The following is a 17,257-nucleotide window of genomic DNA, read 5'->3' as shown; positions in this document are numbered from 1 at the left end:
ACCCTCATTTTGCCCCAGCCTCTCCCTAAATATTTTCATGTCATTTTATTTCATTTTGTTTTATTTTTTCATGTTATCAATTAATCATCTCATACGTTCGGAATTTGGAAGAATTTATTGGTCGAGAGAAACGGATCAGTGAGAATAGATCCAAGATCGTTGGAGGATGTCTCCGGGGGTTACTTAGACGCCCTGTACTTGGAGACGGCCTTGGTCCCCTCGCTGACCGCGTGCTTGGACAATTCTCCCGGTAAAAGCAGGCGCACGGCTGTCTGAATCTCCCTCGAGGTGATGGTGTGTCGCTTGTTGTAGTGGACGAGACGAGAGGACTCGGTGGCGATCCTCTCGAAGATGTCGTTCACGAAGCTATTCATGATGCTCATCGCCTTCGAGGACACACCGATGTCCGGCTGGACCTGCCGGAGGACCTTGAAGATGTAGGTGGAGTACGTCTCCTTCCTCTTGCGTTTTCTCTTCTTCTTGTCAGCCTGGGGAATAATTCTCGAGGGCTTCTCCGTCTTTTTCTCGGATCTGCTGCTCGCTCTCGTCGACATCCTCGTGGCGAGATTCTTGAGGATCCAAATGGTGGAGGATAAGTTTAGAGACTTCTAACAATTGATCAGGGAGCGATGCAATCACTGCTGAGGCTTCAATGACTGATGGATCGCTTTTGTTTTGGTGTAGATATCGTTGCTAGCGTCGCGCAGTTTTTTGTTTAAAAAATTGACAAAATAACGTAGATTCGATTTTAAAAAGTTTTATATCTTTTCTCGAAAACGAATATTTTTTTAGAAAACTGTAAAGATAGATGAGGGTACACGAGACAATTTTCTCAAAAAAAAAGTCCTTTGGTGGTTTCTGCTTCGTCATTTCTCATGAAGTTTTCCAGTTTGAACTTCGAGCTGACGACTTGTTTTCCCGCGCAAATGATATTGTAAAGAATGGGTATTTTTAATAAATAAATAGCTGTTTATTAAAGATTTTGGGGCAAAAAAGAGATAGAAAAAGGAATTACGCGTCCGCGGACTAGAAACGAAGATAAAAGAATATCTCCTCCTCTCCTCCCCAGCTCGGCACTACACTCCATATGAAAAGTATTTAATTATAAATAAAATATTGGTTTGTAAACTATAAAATTGCATTCCTAAACTATCCCAAATTATTCCTAAACGATTGGAATTCGTTGCATCCGGAAATTGATTATTTATTTGCCGGCTGTATGTCCATGATTTTTAGGGTTAAGTGTCATTTCCGTCAACAACATTGACAACATTGCCACGAATATCCAATAAAATAACAGACCTGAAACTAGTGAATTAATTGAGAAATCAGGAAAGAAAAACTCGAGGTAACTAATTTTCTTCGTAAAGAATTCTGATTTATTCCATTGTGAAAACATGAATATTTGTTGCTTATTTCTTATTGAACAGATGACAAAGTTGATGGAGTGGTTATTTTGCCTCGTCCTCTTCATGGGCTCCTGGACAGCTGCCATCACAGGACAGCTCAATTCCCCGTGGGTTTCCAACAATTACCAATTCATTCTTTATCTCCCCTTTTTTCTGCTATTTATTTTTGCACTGTATGCAGCTAGTGTAGTACTCTACAGGACGTTTACGTTCAATAATTGCGAGGAAGCTGCTAAACAGCTCAAGAGGGTAATAATATAATGCAAATTTTGTAAGCCTCCAGATTTGCTCATCGATGATTTCATGTTTGATGCTATTTTCTCATTTTCCAGCAAATTGAAGAGGCCCAGGCAGAGTTGAGGATAAAGGGAGTGCTCTCCAGAGACCCTAAGGGCCCAGAATTAATGTGAATTTGTTGAAAAATAGTTGAGGAAGCTATAAAATGGACAATTAATTTTTTTATAATGTTAACGAATGAATTAACTCAATGATTTGCTAATATTTCAATTCTTTGAGGACCGGATGGATTATCCTTCGAACGTTATCTCGATTGTTTTACCATTTTCACAATCTAAAATATATCACAATTTCCATTGGATTTTACATCACGTAGGTGTCCCTAAAAATTATGACTGTACAATCAAAAAAAGTAGAAAAAAACAGAAGATTTTCAAAGAGCATTTTTAACAAAGATTAGGAAAATAAGCCCGATAGAGAGGAAATAGTGAATGGATGATTCATCATGGTGACTAACGATCTGACGGCCATTGACTACTGTAACAAATGACGACCTAACAATCATTAGATACATCAAATTATTAATTTGCAATTTTCTCCCTATTGGGTTTATTTCCCAATATTATTCAAAAACGCCCTTTAAAATGTTCTGCTTTTTTCAACGTTTTTTTTATTGTACAATCATAATTTTTGAAGACTCCAGGACTATGTAAAACTGAATGGCAATTGAAGAACATTTCAGATTATCAAAATAAAAAAAACAACCAAGAACACGTTCGCAAGGTAATCCACCCGGGCCTTAGATTAAAAATTAACTGTCCATGTTACCATATCCTTCCTTTTTATTAATTTACATTCCTCAGTTGGTGCTGATTCAATGAACTGCGATATTTGTGCATTTTTCTGTAGAAACTAAACTGAATATTTTGTAATTAATGAATGTCTGATCGTTGTACACATGAAGAATACCTCGAATCAAATGTCTCTAACAAATAGAAAAATGTTTTATTAAAATCATGTAATTGTACAAATAAATTAATTCAATTCACATTAATCAATTAATTCAGTTGAACTCCAATTGATCAAGTTTTGTGAATTGGTTCGTTCTCGTAATTAACAGGCAGTCCACATCGGCCCTTCTCAGCGACTTTGACATCGTCCTCCCCTATTCTCTGCTCGAGTCCCTGCCAGGATCTGTTCACCAAAAAATTAGCCCCAGCTTTGCCAATAGCCACTGTTCCATCGTCTTTACAAGCCAACGCAGACATCGTTTCAGTAGAAACCTCAGGTTCGTCTGTTCTTATTCCATTGGAGATTAGAGACAGGTCTGGGCCCTCTGAAGCCTCGAACTCGACGAAATTCGATCCTCCAGGGAGGATCTGTCGAAAATCGAGGCAGTAGTGGGTGGAGAAGTCTCTGGAGCTGTTGAAGGCCAGTTCTACTTCAAAAGGTGTTAGCAGGGGCTTGAAATAATCTTTTGAATCGAATATATCACTTTCTGGACATGCTATCACGACGAAGGCATCCACCTGCATACGAAAAAAGTTATTTTGATCCATTAAAATAATTTAATCCATTTAATCCATTGAAATAATTTCCCGATTATCCAAATAATCGTCAATCTTCCTACCTCGATTACTGCTTACTGAATAATTCAAAATTTGACTATTTACATTAAATGATTTCTTCAATAATTAAAATTTAAAAGGGATATTAACTAATTGACTACTTAATAATTTAACATTACATTTTCAAAATCGATATAATTTATCGAATAATGGAAGAATACCCATAAATTCGATTCCTACCATTGTCTTTTGATAGAATGCACAGAATAAATGACAGATATTGAGAATTGGAGACCAAAAATTTTATTGGATTATTATTATGTAATAATTGAATTTAATGGTTGTCATTATATCATTTAGGAGATCTCACCTCTGGAAAATTCGCCAACTTTGCTGGATTAATCTTTCCAATACTGAATATGTAAGATTTCTTCTTCTTCCTCTTCAGTATTTGTTTAATCGATGAAAGAGCCTCGAGATAATTTTTTATTCCTAAAGTTGCAACAACTATCCCCACAGTCTTGGCGTCTTTTAACTTTTCTACCAAGTACCTTCTGCGTTTGAGCCAAGGGCTCGAGACAGCATCGAATTTCGTGATTTCAGGGCCTGATGTGTGGTACCACAACTTCGTGGGGATGCTCATGGCTAGAGAGGCGAGGGTCCTGTTGTTTTCACCGATGAATACAGCTGTGTACTCTTCGGTCTTGTAGCCATTCTCGACATTCCAACAGCGACCAGATATTATTGGACTTGTGGAGGTCTTCGTATCCACGAATTCGATGTTTGAGGTGGAGTTTAGAGTCGTTAGAACGAGTTTTTTGTATTTTTTTGTCAGTGATTCCCAGATCCCTTGGACCTGGTGGGAGTGGGAGACGTCGTAGAAGAGGAGGATCTTCTCGTCAGGGTCTGGAAAGGAATTCTCAAACTGGGAAATTAGAGCTGAAATGTTGATGTCCTTTTTGGGGAGAATGTGGAAGACTGGGAGTCGTGTCGTTGGGTTCAGGCAGGCGTGACCAAAGTGCACGATTGCATCGGCGTTTATGTGATTGGCAGCTACTTCGTCGATGCAGCAACTGCCGCAGCTTGTGTCCCCGAGGATGTAGACTTTTTTGTTCAGGAGTTCTTCGAAACGAAGCGCTATCCTCGCAGAGTCCTGGAGGCAGGAGTCCGGAAATTGCAGACAAACCTGGAAGAGATTAATTTACAGCCATTATTCTCAGTCAGAAGATACACTGAGAAAAAAATTATTTTGGCCAAATGTTCATCTACTTCAGAGAAGCATTTATTTTTTCGAAAGCGTGTTTCTCCAATGGAGTCATTCCCAGGCGAGCCTGATCAGGTTTCAATTATGACAATCATGTTGTTCTAGAGGATGACTATGTTACACATGACCTTGGGCGAATTCCTCCAATGATTATTCATTTTTCCTCAAGTTCTTATTTTCTAGAGGGAAGAATTTCGATTAATTTTTTAATGGTTATAATCATTGAGGGAGTTCACTCAAGGTCATAACTAACATGATCATCTTCTAGAGCAATATAATTGTCATAATTGAAACCTAATGAGAATTATTGGAACCATAACAAATATAAATTATCAAATTCCACTCAGTCATCTCGAGTAATTTTCTTTTGAAAACGATTTTCCAACGAATAAAATTCCAACAAGATTGATTAAAATTATACAATAATTATCAGAGTTCAGTAGAATCACCGAGGTCATTTCAGGTCACTTTATCTACACCCCCACTGGTGTACGTGCATTCCCCTTCAGTCTGAATGGCGTCCAGTAACCTCTAAGCCCCTGGACCCCCCAAGACCCCAAAGAACACCGAAATTCGCTTCAATGTCCTCAAAATTCCCTTAACCCTAAGAACTCCAAAAAAACGATTTTTTATCTCACCTTGTCAGCCGCACGTGCTGTGATCCACTCCACACACCTATCAAGTTGATATTTCCCCTCAACCTCCAGCATCTCCTCAGTCGCGACAGAACCTCCGGAGGTGTCATCGCCCCTCAACTGTCCACAACCACTTGATTCGGAGGGTGTCATCTTGATTTACTCCGAAAACTAAAAAAACTTCTTCATTTACAAGTAAATATCTCCTTGCGTGACCTTTGGAGCACGTTGTTGACAGTTCGACTGCTCCAAATGTCCACTTGGGGGAGCTTCTTATTCTTTTCCTTAGGAGAGGGGGTGGGGCAATATGGACACCAGATTTAAATAATGAAGGGAGTTGGAGGTTTGATGTTTATAAAATTTTTTTTTCAGTTTTCACTTTTTCCATTTATTTTTGAGAGTTCTGAATAGCCCGTCGCTTAAATAGTTGGAATCAACGTTCACCCGGCTAAAAAATTCGATTTTGGCGAAAGTCGACTTTCCCCCTGGCAAAACCGAAAATTTGACCCTTTGAAAATCTCAAAAAAAAAACTTTTTCAGTTTTCACTTTTTCCACATACTTTTGAGAGTTCTGAATAGCCCGTCGCTTAAATAGTTGGAATCAACGTTCACTCGGCTAAAAAATTCGATTTTGGCGAAAGTCGACTTTCCTCCTGGAAAAATCCGAGATCTGACCCTTTGGCCCTCGTGACGCTTGTGACCCTTTGACCGACTTTCCCCCTGAAAAAATCGAAGATCTACCACTTTGGCCTCCGGTGAAAAAAAAATTTTTTTAGTTTTCACTTTTTCCACATACTTTTGAGAGTTCTGAATAGCCCGTCGCTTAAATAGTTGGAATCGACGTTCACCCGGCTAAAAAATTCGATTTTGGCGAAAGTCGACTCTCCCCCTAAAAAAATTTAAGGTAGTACATTTTGGCCCCAGGTGAAAAAAAAAACATGTATATTTTTTACTTTCTCCAAATGCAACCCGCTTCAATTTTGCGTGACCGCAGCTACGGTAGTTGATTTCGAAATCAGCCTAGGACCGCACAAACTCTTGCCAACATTAACATCGCTAGTTTCTGGGGAATTTACCGTATCTGGAAGAAACAATGAAAGTAATGAAATTGTGCCGCCCAAAGCTCTGCGCTTGCGCTTGGTTCGGCCTTCAATGGGTGTACACGAATATTTAAATCTTTTTTATGAATTTATCGAGTTCTTCATGTTTTTTTCATCATAAATGTGAGTTATCGAGTTTTAGGGCAACTTCGTGTGACCCGCAGAGATGCCTGCCGGTGAGTTTTAACGGATTTTGTCGGTGTGTGGGGGCAAAATTGAGCGGCTTGGAGGTTACGTGTCAACGGTCTTTTGAATGTTTACCAGCTGTTGCTCATTGAATTGTTTATTTAAATTGCAGCGGCTTTGAATATTAAGCATCAACTGAGTACGACGATTAAAAAATTCAAGTTTGAGGAGCTCGAGGAGTCAGTGCTAGCACATTTCCCGGAAATTTCGTGGAATGATGTTAGAAAGAGTCTTATTAGGAATCATGAGAGTTTCACGACTGCTGGTGCACTCAGGATCATCGAGCAGATGATTATTGTGAGTCTAATATTTTCATGCATCTTTTCAACATTCTGGGGACATAAAATAATCAGATATTATCGTTTTGATGAATTTATAGAGACATAAAATCGATGATAAGGAGCTGAAGAATAGGCTGGCTGTTCTGGAAGTGATTGGTGAGTAAATAAAAAATTTAGACTTGAATTTCTTGTTGAGGTTTTTTTACTTTTGTTTTCTCTGTAAAAAATAACCCATAGAATTTAATAAAAATCTTTGCTTGAAATTGCTCTATTCACTTCAGTTATATTTTTAAATTTGAAATTGATAAACTCTTTTTTTTTTCAATGACAATGCTCCAATTTTGTGAAACAAATGATTCATTTTTCATTTCAAATAAATATTCAATTATGGAATGAACAATTTACAGAAAATTTAAATAAAAGGAATATTTCACTTTATAAATTAGGTTCTCTCGTCGTCTAAACAATAATTGCACTTTCAACTACTAAAATATTCATTTAGATGAAAAAAAATATTTGTTTATATTTTCAAAAAACTAGTAATTTGATGTAAATAAATATAAATATTGAAATCAAGTTGCATAAAGTCATTTATTGCACTCAAATAAATAATTTCTCTGGGTCTTTCCTAATTATTTTTGAAAATTCTTCGCAAAGAGAAATATTTAACGCAATTATTTTTTTTCAGACGTAAGCAGACACCATGGAAAAAAGGTTTGGTACGGTTACGAGCTGCAGGGCAACACGACATCCCAGAAATTAATTCCCAACAGAGAAATGCAGGACAGAATGGCTCAGACGTTTCAAATACTCCAGATGGACATGATGATCAACATTGTGACGCACCAGGGGATCACTTTCGTCTCCATGTCCCAGAAGAAGAGGTCCAGAAGACTCCTGCCAGTGTACTTCGCCCTGTTCCTGAGGCATGGCTACTTCTTCTGCGCGAAGAAGGGGGCGACTAAAGAATTTTTACAGGCGATTGTTGAGGGGCTGGGATACGAGAGCTGCAAGAAACTCAAACTCATGGGGAGGGACTTGAAGTCTCTTAGTAAAATGCTGGAGTTGAAGAAACAGGGAGTTGTTCAGTTTGGGAATTTGTGCAATTCTCCAATGTATAAGGACTTCGAACCCATTGTCAAGTGAGTCTCTTTTAATAATAAATAATAATTTTAATCTTGAATTATCAGATTAGTGTTCTGTGAGAACAATAATTCTATTCCGTCATTAATTAATTGATATTGATTTTTTAACCCATGAATAATTAACAATCATTAGAGAATTGTCGAAATGATTATGAATTGACTTGAATGATTAAAAATAAATTCGGAATTATGAAAATTTTTACACTAAAAGTTGACGAACGATTCAATTAATTAGAATGGAAACACGATTTATTGAAATTTATTCATTACTTGGTGAAAATAGAATTTTTTTATATGAAATGCACCTCCCCAGTCTTAGAGAGTCCAATTACGTTGAAATAATCATTAAAAATTGATTATTGTGAATCCATAGTCAATCCTTCAATTGATTTTCAGAGCAACAGGCACAGATTTTAGACAACACAAACAAAGAAGAGAATACATATCAAAATGTTTTGGTAACGAGCCCCCAACGATCGACGTTTTAGAAATTACCGGGACAGAAGCATCCTGGGCTGATAGAGAAATAGCTGCTGCCCTTCCCAACGAGAAAATCAAAGTAGCATGGGACTTCAAGAGCCACGATGTGGCCGGAAGTCTTCGCAGACTATACGAGAAGAGGATATTCGTTAGTCCACTGCCAAACTACGTTACCAAACTAATGGTCGCTGGGAAGAATCAATTAACAGTGAAACTTTAGCTCAAGTAGTCATCACGTGACGTGATTTTGAACAAACAAAACTAAAAATTATGAGTCACGAACTGTGAGACTAGCTTCCAGTGATATGCACGTGACTCATTGATTTTTTAATTGTAGTAAGTGTAATGATGAGTGGTTGACGAATTGTACAGGAATGCCAAACAGATTTATTAAAAATAAATGAAATAAGTGAAATAAATAAATGAAATAAATGACATAAATGACATTAGTAAAAATGAGAAATCAACGTTTGGAGAGTATAAAATATTCTGCCGAATTGAAAAAAGAAACGGTCAAAATTCAAAATTAACAGCTTGAGACTCTATTCAATAACGAAATAGAGGAAATAGTTTTTCTTTAGATCCTAAATATTCCCCATGATGAAGGAGTCACTGTAACTCTTACAGCTTTACTCACCATCCGACATATCATCGCAATCATCTTAAACTCATCAAAAATAAGTAAAGTGACCTGCGCTACGTTAGAATCTCATTCAACCAGGGAAGAATGTATTAACATTGTAACTTTAGCCTAAGTAGTCATCACGTGACGTGATTTTGAACAAACAAAACTAAAAATTATTATGAGTGACGAACTGTGAGACTATCTTCCAGTGATATGCATGTGTATAATTGATTTTTCAATTGTAATAATTATAATGCTGATGAATGGTTAACGAATTGTACAGGAATACAAAGCAGATTTATTTATTCTGTAAATGTATTTCGAGATATGTTGAATGTTTATTGAGGTACTTTTTAGGAAATAAATGACATTAGTAAAAATGAGAAATCAACGTTTTGAGAGTACAAAATATTCCACATAATGTTGCAGTCAGTGACTCTTACTGTTTTACTCACTATCTGACATGCCATCGCAAACATCTTCCTCAGACGTGACATCATTGTCATCAGCCTGCTGCAGACACTTGTCACAACGACACACAAATAAGTATAGGGAACTGAGCATTTTTTGTCTTGACACTCTACTGCGTTCTAGTTCACATTCGTCGAGATATCCAATGCAAATTTCCTCGCCCGGTTGAATGTCCCGAAGGCTTTTTACGACTAGAGTGCTGTTGGAGTAGGGAAATTCGACAATTGCATTTGGGGAACAGCTGTGGTTTATCGAAGATTGGAGGGTGTAGAGTCCTGAGCCTTCGTTATTCAAGAATGTCCCAACGACTGAAAATACAAAACGAGGAATTTTCATGGACTGAAGACGGTTTTACGGCTCTATGATATTTTATGAAGTATTTACCCTCGTCCATGTCATCGTAAACCCTGTCGATCAATTTGTCGATCCGCATTCTCATGTCCTGAGGCATCTCCAGAGCTGAAACGTTCTTCACCCATCGACTGAATGCACTTGTTCCTATTCCCTGTCCATTTGTTCCCACTAGGGCTAACAGACTTCTGAAACCATCAGGTGTGAACCACTGAAATGAAAAAGTAGTGGATCATGACACTGTCTACTGTGGATTTTAGCTAACCAAATGGGCAATTGCAGTTTTTTGGTAAATCAGTATACTAATTGTTGCTAATAAATTGGCAATTCGTTTCCGAATGGGTTTTCTATTTTGATATTCTTATTTCACTATTCTCTTCTATTTTTTCATGTCATAGTACTATCATCAATTGAACTGTCATCAAAATTTTGCGTATTATTTCGTTCTATCAATTCTACATTCAGACCCTCTCAAGACTCAAATCCATTTTCAGTCCGGATTTAATCAAGGTTCAATTAAGGTTTAATCAGTGTATAGCCGAGATTTAATCAGGATTCATTCAGGATTTAGCCAGAGTTTAACCAGATTCAGTCAGAGGTTGATGACAATTTTTTGAGTGATCGTTAAAAAATCGATTTTTTGAAAAATATCAATTTTTTCGAATATGTATGAAAATTAGAATTTTAATTGGTGTCAATATATACAGCTTATTAAAGTCGATATTCATGAAAAAAATCATGAAACTCGATTGATCCCTTATAAAATAACTTCGATAAAGAAAACGTACTTTTTAGACCAGATTTAGTTATCCTAAAACAAAAAATTGGAAACTTAAATTCGAACGATTACAAAACTTCAATTTAGAAGCAAAAATGATGTGGATTTTAGCTAGCTCTGAGCACTCTCAAGTAGCTGAAAACATAAATTTGCTGAAGGATTGAATGCAGTTCGATTTAGAACGCCAAGTCCTTTCGTTTTTGAAAAATCCTAAAAACAAAATGTTTTTCTTTTGAAATGAATGATTTTATATTGATTTTGTACTTTGTGCAGTTATCGGCTTCGATGGGCTATTCTGCCCGAAGCCATGAATAAATAAACATGGTAAACATTGCCCTAAAGTACACTACGCCATTACGTCTTCCCTTCTAGGATACGACCAATATTTATCCAAAATTCACCAACAATAGGAATTTTCTGAAACTCACATAAGGAGCATTTTCTTTATCCAAAGCACTCTCCATCATCTGCCTGAGAACATCGATCTGCCCGACGAACTTCTCCCCCAGGAGATTGTGCGCAATCTCCTGATCCTCGTTAACAGTCCTGTGACAGAATTGATTGAAAATTGAAAGAGCAGAAGCTTTGTCCTCAGCCTGATTGACAAAAGCAACCATTCTAGCAAGAAGCATTATCGTGGCTGTCTCAGGGGGATAATGCATCTGCTTCCAAGTCTCCTTCAATTGCACCAGTGGATGATTCTCGTTTTTCTCCCTGGACTGGAGACAGAGGGTCTTGTGGTATCTATGAACAATCCAAGGAATTAAATAATGACCTCAGGTCCTGCAAGAATAATGAATGCACGAAAAAAATCTTAGAAACAACTGGAGAATTCTATACGGTTTTCTCAAGAGAAATGTCCAATATAATTATAAAATATAAAATATTCTATCTTTGTACAGAATTTTTTTATTGAGATATTCACTGTAGGAATTCCTTCACGTGAATTTTCCAAGCTTTTCTACTATTTTTGTCCTCTTTTCATAAAAAAAAAATCAAACGAAAAAAGTCAGAAAATTATAGCTGAGGAATTTCTATAGAAAATATTTCAATAGAATACGTTTTTAAACCAAGTAAATTTAATAGAGAATTCAATAGAATTCTCTATCGAATTCGTTAATTTTTTCTACGAATTTTTTTCGTAACGTGTCACTTCGTTAATTTACTTCTGGGAGGCCTCAGTGAGACACTCATTACTGCAGTATTTTACTCCACAGGCTGGGCATTCAGTTATTAAATCTTTCTGAGTCTCACAGCAATCGGAACAGACGAGAACCAGGTCGTTCTTTCCAGAAAGTCTTCTGGCATTCTCCTCAGCATCCTCCAGAGGCGTCAGGCAGTTGTCGCAGGCCAGGTATCGATAATCCTGGTTCCAGGAGAATTGACAACAGACCACTGGTTTCTCCTCGAGGATTATTTCGCCTTCTTTGAAGTGTCGAAGTGCTACGAGACCCTTACCCTTCAAGAAAAAAGGAACAATTGTGGGTGAGGTAAAGGGTACCCTCTTAAATTATCAATATCTCCCGAACAAATGATGCGATTTGGACGAGTCAGTGCTCATTTTAAAGCTTGAAAAAGTACCTCCAAAATCAATTTTTTTTTTCAATTTCACTCTAGCAATCTTGAGATATTTCATGATTCACTAAAGAGTTATTTTTTCTTTTTCTTCCACAACTGAACGTTTTTAGTAGTGAATAACTCAAGATCCGCAGAGTGAAATTTCAAGATTTTGTTTTCATTTTAAAGGTATTTTTTCACGCTTTGAAAGGAGCCCTGACTGGTTCAAATCGCTCCATTTGATCATAAGATACTGAGGATTTAACAAACTCAGTTTTATTTCACTCCCCCGCAAGATTGTTTCAATTAATTTAAGTAAACAAAAATGTTTACCTTTTCCTCGTTAATTTTCTGGACTTGGTATCCTTGATTAGCCATCGTTAATTATGGTTCTGCGTCCTCAACACGTTCGGCACTTTTGAAGTTAACCTGGCACTCAGTGGCACATGTTTTGAGACGTGCTACTACTGGAGTCAAATTGAAATTCATTTTTGACGTGAAAAAATAAATTGAACATGATTTATACCGCTTTTTTGGACTTTAAAAATCATCCGGATTTATTTTTGAGTTAGTCTTTGAGTTTTTGGAATTGCGGAGCGGCCGGAGGGGGATTGGGAGGTGAATTTGAACCCTCGGTAACTTCCGGCGAGCCCCGAGAAACTCCGAAGTCCTCCCACCATTTTAACTGCGGCGTAAACGCTAAACGTTGTCTAGTGTTGAAAAAACAGTTGTTTGTGCATAATAAACTCCAAAAAAGTGATTTGTTCTCCTCACCAAGGATTTTCTGTGAATACCACGGAACAATGAACGGTACAATGGCGATGGTGAGTGAATTGCGATTTTTTTTTGGCGTTTGGGGCTTGGGTAGCGTTGGCGGAATGGGTTTTTGGACATTTTGTTGGGATTCATCATGGCGATTTTGTGTTCATTGAACTTTCAAGTAAATTGGCCACTTGTACGTATTGCTCCCACGATTTTTCAGGGGTCTTTCACGTTTTCGGATGTCGTTATTTTATTTAAACTTTTTTTCAATCGATCGAATGTATTAATTAGCGTGTCGTTAGTGGGGATATTTGTGGGGCATTTTTGGTGGCATGAGGTTATTGATTTTCTCATTAGTAATTTGTGCGTCTGATGCTATTGATTCGCCAGTGGAAACATTGAATTCATTTTATTTCGGGTGGGAATAGAAAACAAAAACAGCTATGATTTTTTTTTCACTTTTATGGTGAAGGGAATAATTAATTTGGGAGTTGGAAATTTTTGATTGCTGAAATTTTGGAGTTGACTGATTGGAAATTTTGATCAAGAGGCGATTACGCGGATATTTTAAGGAATTTAGTAATTGAAAACAGAGAGTTTGAGGAAAGAATCGATGGAAATAGTCAATTTTAGGTCAATTATTCCATTAAAATTAATAGAAGTCATGATAATTTGGGGGAATATATTCTTGAATTGTCAATTAATTAAAAATTCAGAGTAATATGGTGGTAAATATTCATTTTTTCCTCAAAAATTGGAGTAATTAGGGAAATTCTCGTTTTTCTGCTGCACAGAAAATTAAAATTCACAATTTAATTCCTTAAGTGTATTTTATTTATTTATTCGTTTTATTTTTTATTCATTTGTTCTGCAGTAGTCGACAGAAAAAATGAATACGTTACGATTTTTCCTGTTGAATTTGAAATTCTCTCAATATTAATGGTTTATTTTACAGAAAAACGTAGAGACATTTTTTATTGGAAATTTTCTCCTTTTCAAAAAAATTCCCTTGATGTTTTCCTCTAAAATTTCTCGTTATTGAAAGGATTCCATAGTTCCTGGAATTTTTTGTCAAGTGACAGTTCTGAAATTTCAATGAACAAATGAATGGAAACTGGAAATTTGAGTTCAATTATTCTATAACAATTAATAGAAATCCGAAAAATCCAGGTAAATGTATTCTTGAATCTTCAATTCATTGAAATTTCAAGTAAGTTAGGAACACCTCGTCCCCTGCAAGTAAGGAATTTCAAATTCCATGTTGTATTCCTCCAAAACAATCCATAAAATTCCAATTCTTTTCAACAGTGTAAATACAACCCCAATTAACAAATTGTGATCTGCAATTTCAGACTACTCCACCTCACAACAGCATGGAGCCACCAATGAAGAAAGCCCGCGTAGAAGGTATATTGCTAAACCGTAAGAAACCATCAATACACTAACAATAAAGAAAGAACATGTACACATTAAATTAGAAAGTAAAATTTTGTAAAATGACAAAAAGCGAATGTGAACGCTGCAGAGCAATTCATCAAGAATAGTCAGGTGACGTAGGAAATAAGCCAAGAATTAGAGTCACTTGACGAACTATTATACTCAAAAAGAAATGATAAAGGATATTAAAGAACTTAACTAAAAAACGGTTGGAAGATTGGCCGTAAAAGACTAATGTATGGTTTGTCCTTCTGTTCTGAGATGTTACAGCGGAGAGAGTGACAGTACAGAATCTGTGTGGCCTACGACTGAGCTGTGATCATGAGCGTGCGCCAAACAATCTGAAAGTGAATACGCTACGCACTCGTTGATACAGAAAACAATATAAATTATTTAAAAAATCGAGTTTTTCGGTTTAAATGAAAGTTTTTGAGTTGAGGACAATAGATTTGTTCTGTTCTGACAGCGCTACATGATAGAATTTCAATCAGATTAGGTCAGCATTTTAGGGTAGTTTGTGTATGTTTATTTTTAATTTTTTTCACTAATTACGAGTCTCGTTAGGTATGACATTTATTTATGAATTGACGATACGTGGAAGTAATTACGGTGAGGGAGAAACTAATTTAACAGGGAAATGATGATTACCAGGGAATAATAGGTCTCATCACTTTGGGAATTTGCAGTCTGGGGATTATTTAAGGATATCCAAGTATTTTTCTATTAATAATTTGGCCATTGAATTGCGTGAGAAAATTTTTGAAGAAAATTATGAATAATCAGCGCCTTCAAAATTACATTTTGCCCAGAATTATTATTCTTTTAAATATTCGTTGTTTATGAATAAATAATTGCAATTGTTTAAACTTTCGGAAACCTTATTTTTTTAGGCATGAAAAGGACTTCTGGTAAAATTCTTAATATGAATGAATTTGTTACGATTCCGAACAAGTGATTTTTATGGTGCAAATTGATTGTTTATAAATTATTTATAGAAGATGCTCGTAATTTTTAAAAATTCATATTTTTAATTGATTTTATCAATCTTCCTCCGAAAGTAAACTTTCTAATTTGTTTTCAGATTTTTAAAATATTTTCTAACGGTTCAATATCGAGATTCAAATTCAGACTTGCAAAGTTTAAATAATAAAATCATTGTAAAATGTTTAGAAACTTAGGGTCGAATGGGTTAGAAAGGCATTTCACTGGAGAACAAAATTGCCAAAATACGTGGATATTCTTAACATCGTGTGGTGACGACAGATCATATCATCAAAAATTTGAGCTGATGCAGAAAATTTTTGATAACACTTTGTTTATGTTAAGCGCGCGATTTGCTTTCTTTTCTGTTTTCAACAAAAAAAAACATTGACTCAAGAGGCTAGTAATTCGCGGGGGGCGGTGACATTTCAGGATGAATATCTGTCGTGAAGCGAAGCTGAATGAAAAATATTTCATTCGAAGTTACAGGGTTGCTATCACATCGTCATTGTTAGCAAATATTAGCCATCTCGTTGAATCATTCATACAAATTTCCTGTTGCGTGTCAAACACGTGAATTTACCCTTTTTGATTCAAAATATCTCGATGGATTTAGTGGAATTTTTCCATTCTCAACTCGACTATTTTTCCCAATGAAATTTCGTAGGATTTAAAATAAATTCAGTACCGTCGTCGAGACAGTCTTAAAATCATAAAATTCAAACTTCAGAAATTTCTATAGTTGACTGCAGTATTTTCGCGATTTAATTCATTTCTCGAACGAAAATGTGGCTTTGCTCCTTGTTTTCCATTGAACAAACATTTTTCGATACGAAATATCAATTTTTGAGAACAACCAAATTTACTTTTGCGGTGAAATTCTTTTACTTAACACATTTTTACCATTTTTAGCACAAAATGTTTGAGAATTGGCAGTCATCAAGTTTCGCGCAGAGTGAAGCTACTAGGTCGCTAGCACTTCGTCTTCGTTATTCTATTCAAACATTAATTTCTGGAGTTGAATATTGAATAGCCGAACCGATAAACAAATAGCAACCTCGTTGAATGATTCACACAAATTTTTCAAACCAAAAATGTAGCTTTGGTCCTTGTTTTGCATCAAACAAAAATTTTTCGAGACGAAATATTAATATTTGGGGACAACCAAAGCCATTTGTATGATTAAAATTTTTCATTTAAGGATATCCAAGTATCTTTTACAGTTTGGTACAGACCACACTATAGATTCAACCATTTTGAATCATCAAATTTGTCAATTAAATTGTCTGAGAAAAATTTAAGAAAAATCAGGAATATTCAGCATCTTTAAAATTAGGTTTTGCACAAAATTATTATTTTCTTAAAAATTCGGTGTTTATAAATGAATAATTCAAATTGTTTAAACTTTTAGAAATTTCGTTCTTTCAGACATTAAAACGATTTTTATGGTGGACAATTGATTTTTTATAAATGATTTATAAAAAATGCTCGTGATTTTAAACAATTGCAATTTTTCAATTATTTCATCAGTCTTCCTCCAAAACTAAACTTTCTAATATTTTTTCAGATTTTTAAAATGTTTTCTAACGGTTCAATATCGAGATTCAAATTCAGACTACCAAACTTTAGATAATAAAATCCTTCTAAAATGTCCGGGAACTTGGGCTCAAATGGGGCCCAAATAAAAGCCCTGATGCCCCACTACAAAAGTAGAAAGACATTTCACTGGAGAAAAACTACCCAAGGTACTTGGATATCCTTACACTTTGAACGCAAAATTTTTGAGACATGATAATCATCACTCCTCCGCAATTATTTTCTCCCAGACTCCCTACGAGACTCTTAATCAGTGAAGGCATTGGCGATAACTGAACTCCTTTCCCCTCAGTCTCTAAATTAAAAGCCCCGACCAGGTGAGTTCGAATTGCAAGGAGACCTTCTCCGAAGAACCATTGGATCGCCATTGCTCAAGCCCCCCCCCCCCCCCCCC

At 36.1% G+C, this 17,257-nt stretch overlaps 5 protein-coding genes and 1 non-coding gene across 12 annotated transcripts in view; 3 read left to right on the top strand and 3 right to left on the bottom strand.

Annotated features, from left to right (window-relative positions):
- Nucleotides 1-179: 179 nt before the first annotated feature.
- On the bottom strand, nucleotides 180-554 carry LOC107040661 (histone H2B). Its single transcript, XM_015260842.2, has one exon. It carries the CDS (start codon nucleotides 552-554, stop codon nucleotides 180-182), a length of 375 nt encoding a protein of 124 aa, XP_015116328.1.
- An 884-nt stretch (nucleotides 555-1,438) lies between these two features.
- Nucleotides 1,439-1,762, top strand: LOC107040662. The gene is made up of 3 exons (XR_003783098.1): nucleotides 1,439-1,516; nucleotides 1,591-1,658; nucleotides 1,742-1,762. It is a non-coding gene; the product is annotated as an uncharacterized LOC107040662 (transcript).
- A 635-nt stretch (nucleotides 1,763-2,397) lies between these two features.
- LOC107040659 (2-(3-amino-3-carboxypropyl)histidine synthase subunit 2) lies at nucleotides 2,398-5,351 on the bottom strand. The gene is made up of 3 exons (XM_015260839.2): nucleotides 5,117-5,351; nucleotides 3,585-4,400; nucleotides 2,398-3,175 (listed from the first exon to the last, which is right to left on the bottom strand). The coding sequence occupies exons 1-3, from the start codon at nucleotides 5,264-5,266 to the stop codon at nucleotides 2,729-2,731; spliced, it is 1,413 nt and encodes a 470-aa protein (XP_015116325.1). The 5' UTR covers nucleotides 5,267-5,351; the 3' UTR covers nucleotides 2,398-2,728.
- Nucleotides 5,352-6,251: 900 nt separating this feature from the next.
- On the top strand, nucleotides 6,252-9,317 carry LOC107040600. Its single transcript, XM_015260740.1, has 5 exons — nucleotides 6,252-6,389; nucleotides 6,512-6,696; nucleotides 6,779-6,836; nucleotides 7,369-7,822; nucleotides 8,222-9,317. Exons 1-5 carry the CDS (start codon nucleotides 6,380-6,382, stop codon nucleotides 8,523-8,525), a joined length of 1,011 nt encoding a protein of 336 aa, XP_015116226.1. The 5' UTR covers nucleotides 6,252-6,379; the 3' UTR covers nucleotides 8,526-9,317.
- On the bottom strand, nucleotides 9,245-12,608 carry LOC107040599 (SET and MYND domain-containing protein 5). Its single transcript, XM_015260738.2, has 5 exons — nucleotides 12,421-12,608; nucleotides 11,697-11,989; nucleotides 10,959-11,274; nucleotides 9,786-9,963; nucleotides 9,245-9,709 (listed from the first exon to the last, which is right to left on the bottom strand). The coding sequence occupies exons 1-5, from the start codon at nucleotides 12,463-12,465 to the stop codon at nucleotides 9,378-9,380; spliced, it is 1,164 nt and encodes a 387-aa protein (XP_015116224.1). The 5' UTR covers nucleotides 12,466-12,608; the 3' UTR covers nucleotides 9,245-9,377.
- Nucleotides 12,609-12,755: 147 nt separating this feature from the next.
- Nucleotides 12,756-17,257, top strand: part of LOC107040641 (poly(U)-binding-splicing factor half pint) — a 16,533-nt gene continuing 12,031 nt past the window's right edge. For 2 of the 7 annotated variants that reach the window (XM_015260802.1, XM_015260806.1), the window contains exons 1-2: nucleotides 12,756-12,911; nucleotides 14,202-14,256. In XM_015260802.1, coding sequence (XP_015116288.1) covers nucleotides 12,891-12,911; nucleotides 14,202-14,256 — 76 coding nt within the window. In that variant the 5' untranslated portion in view covers nucleotides 12,756-12,890. Of the gene's footprint in view, nucleotides 12,912-14,201; nucleotides 14,272-14,547; nucleotides 14,783-17,257 lie in introns of all 7 variants that reach the window. The other 5 variants (XM_015260800.1, XM_015260807.1, XM_015260804.1 and 2 more) reach the window with 4 other exon arrangements.

This window comes from Diachasma alloeum, unplaced genomic scaffold (genome assembly GCF_001412515.2).
Source record: "Diachasma alloeum isolate Michigan unplaced genomic scaffold, Dall2.0 Dall_scaffold_00339, whole genome shotgun sequence".
NCBI classification, from domain to species: Eukaryota; Metazoa; Arthropoda; class Insecta; order Hymenoptera; family Braconidae; genus Diachasma; species Diachasma alloeum.
Note: the sequence above shows the minus strand (reverse complement) of the source record. Positions and strands in the feature narration are given on the sequence as shown.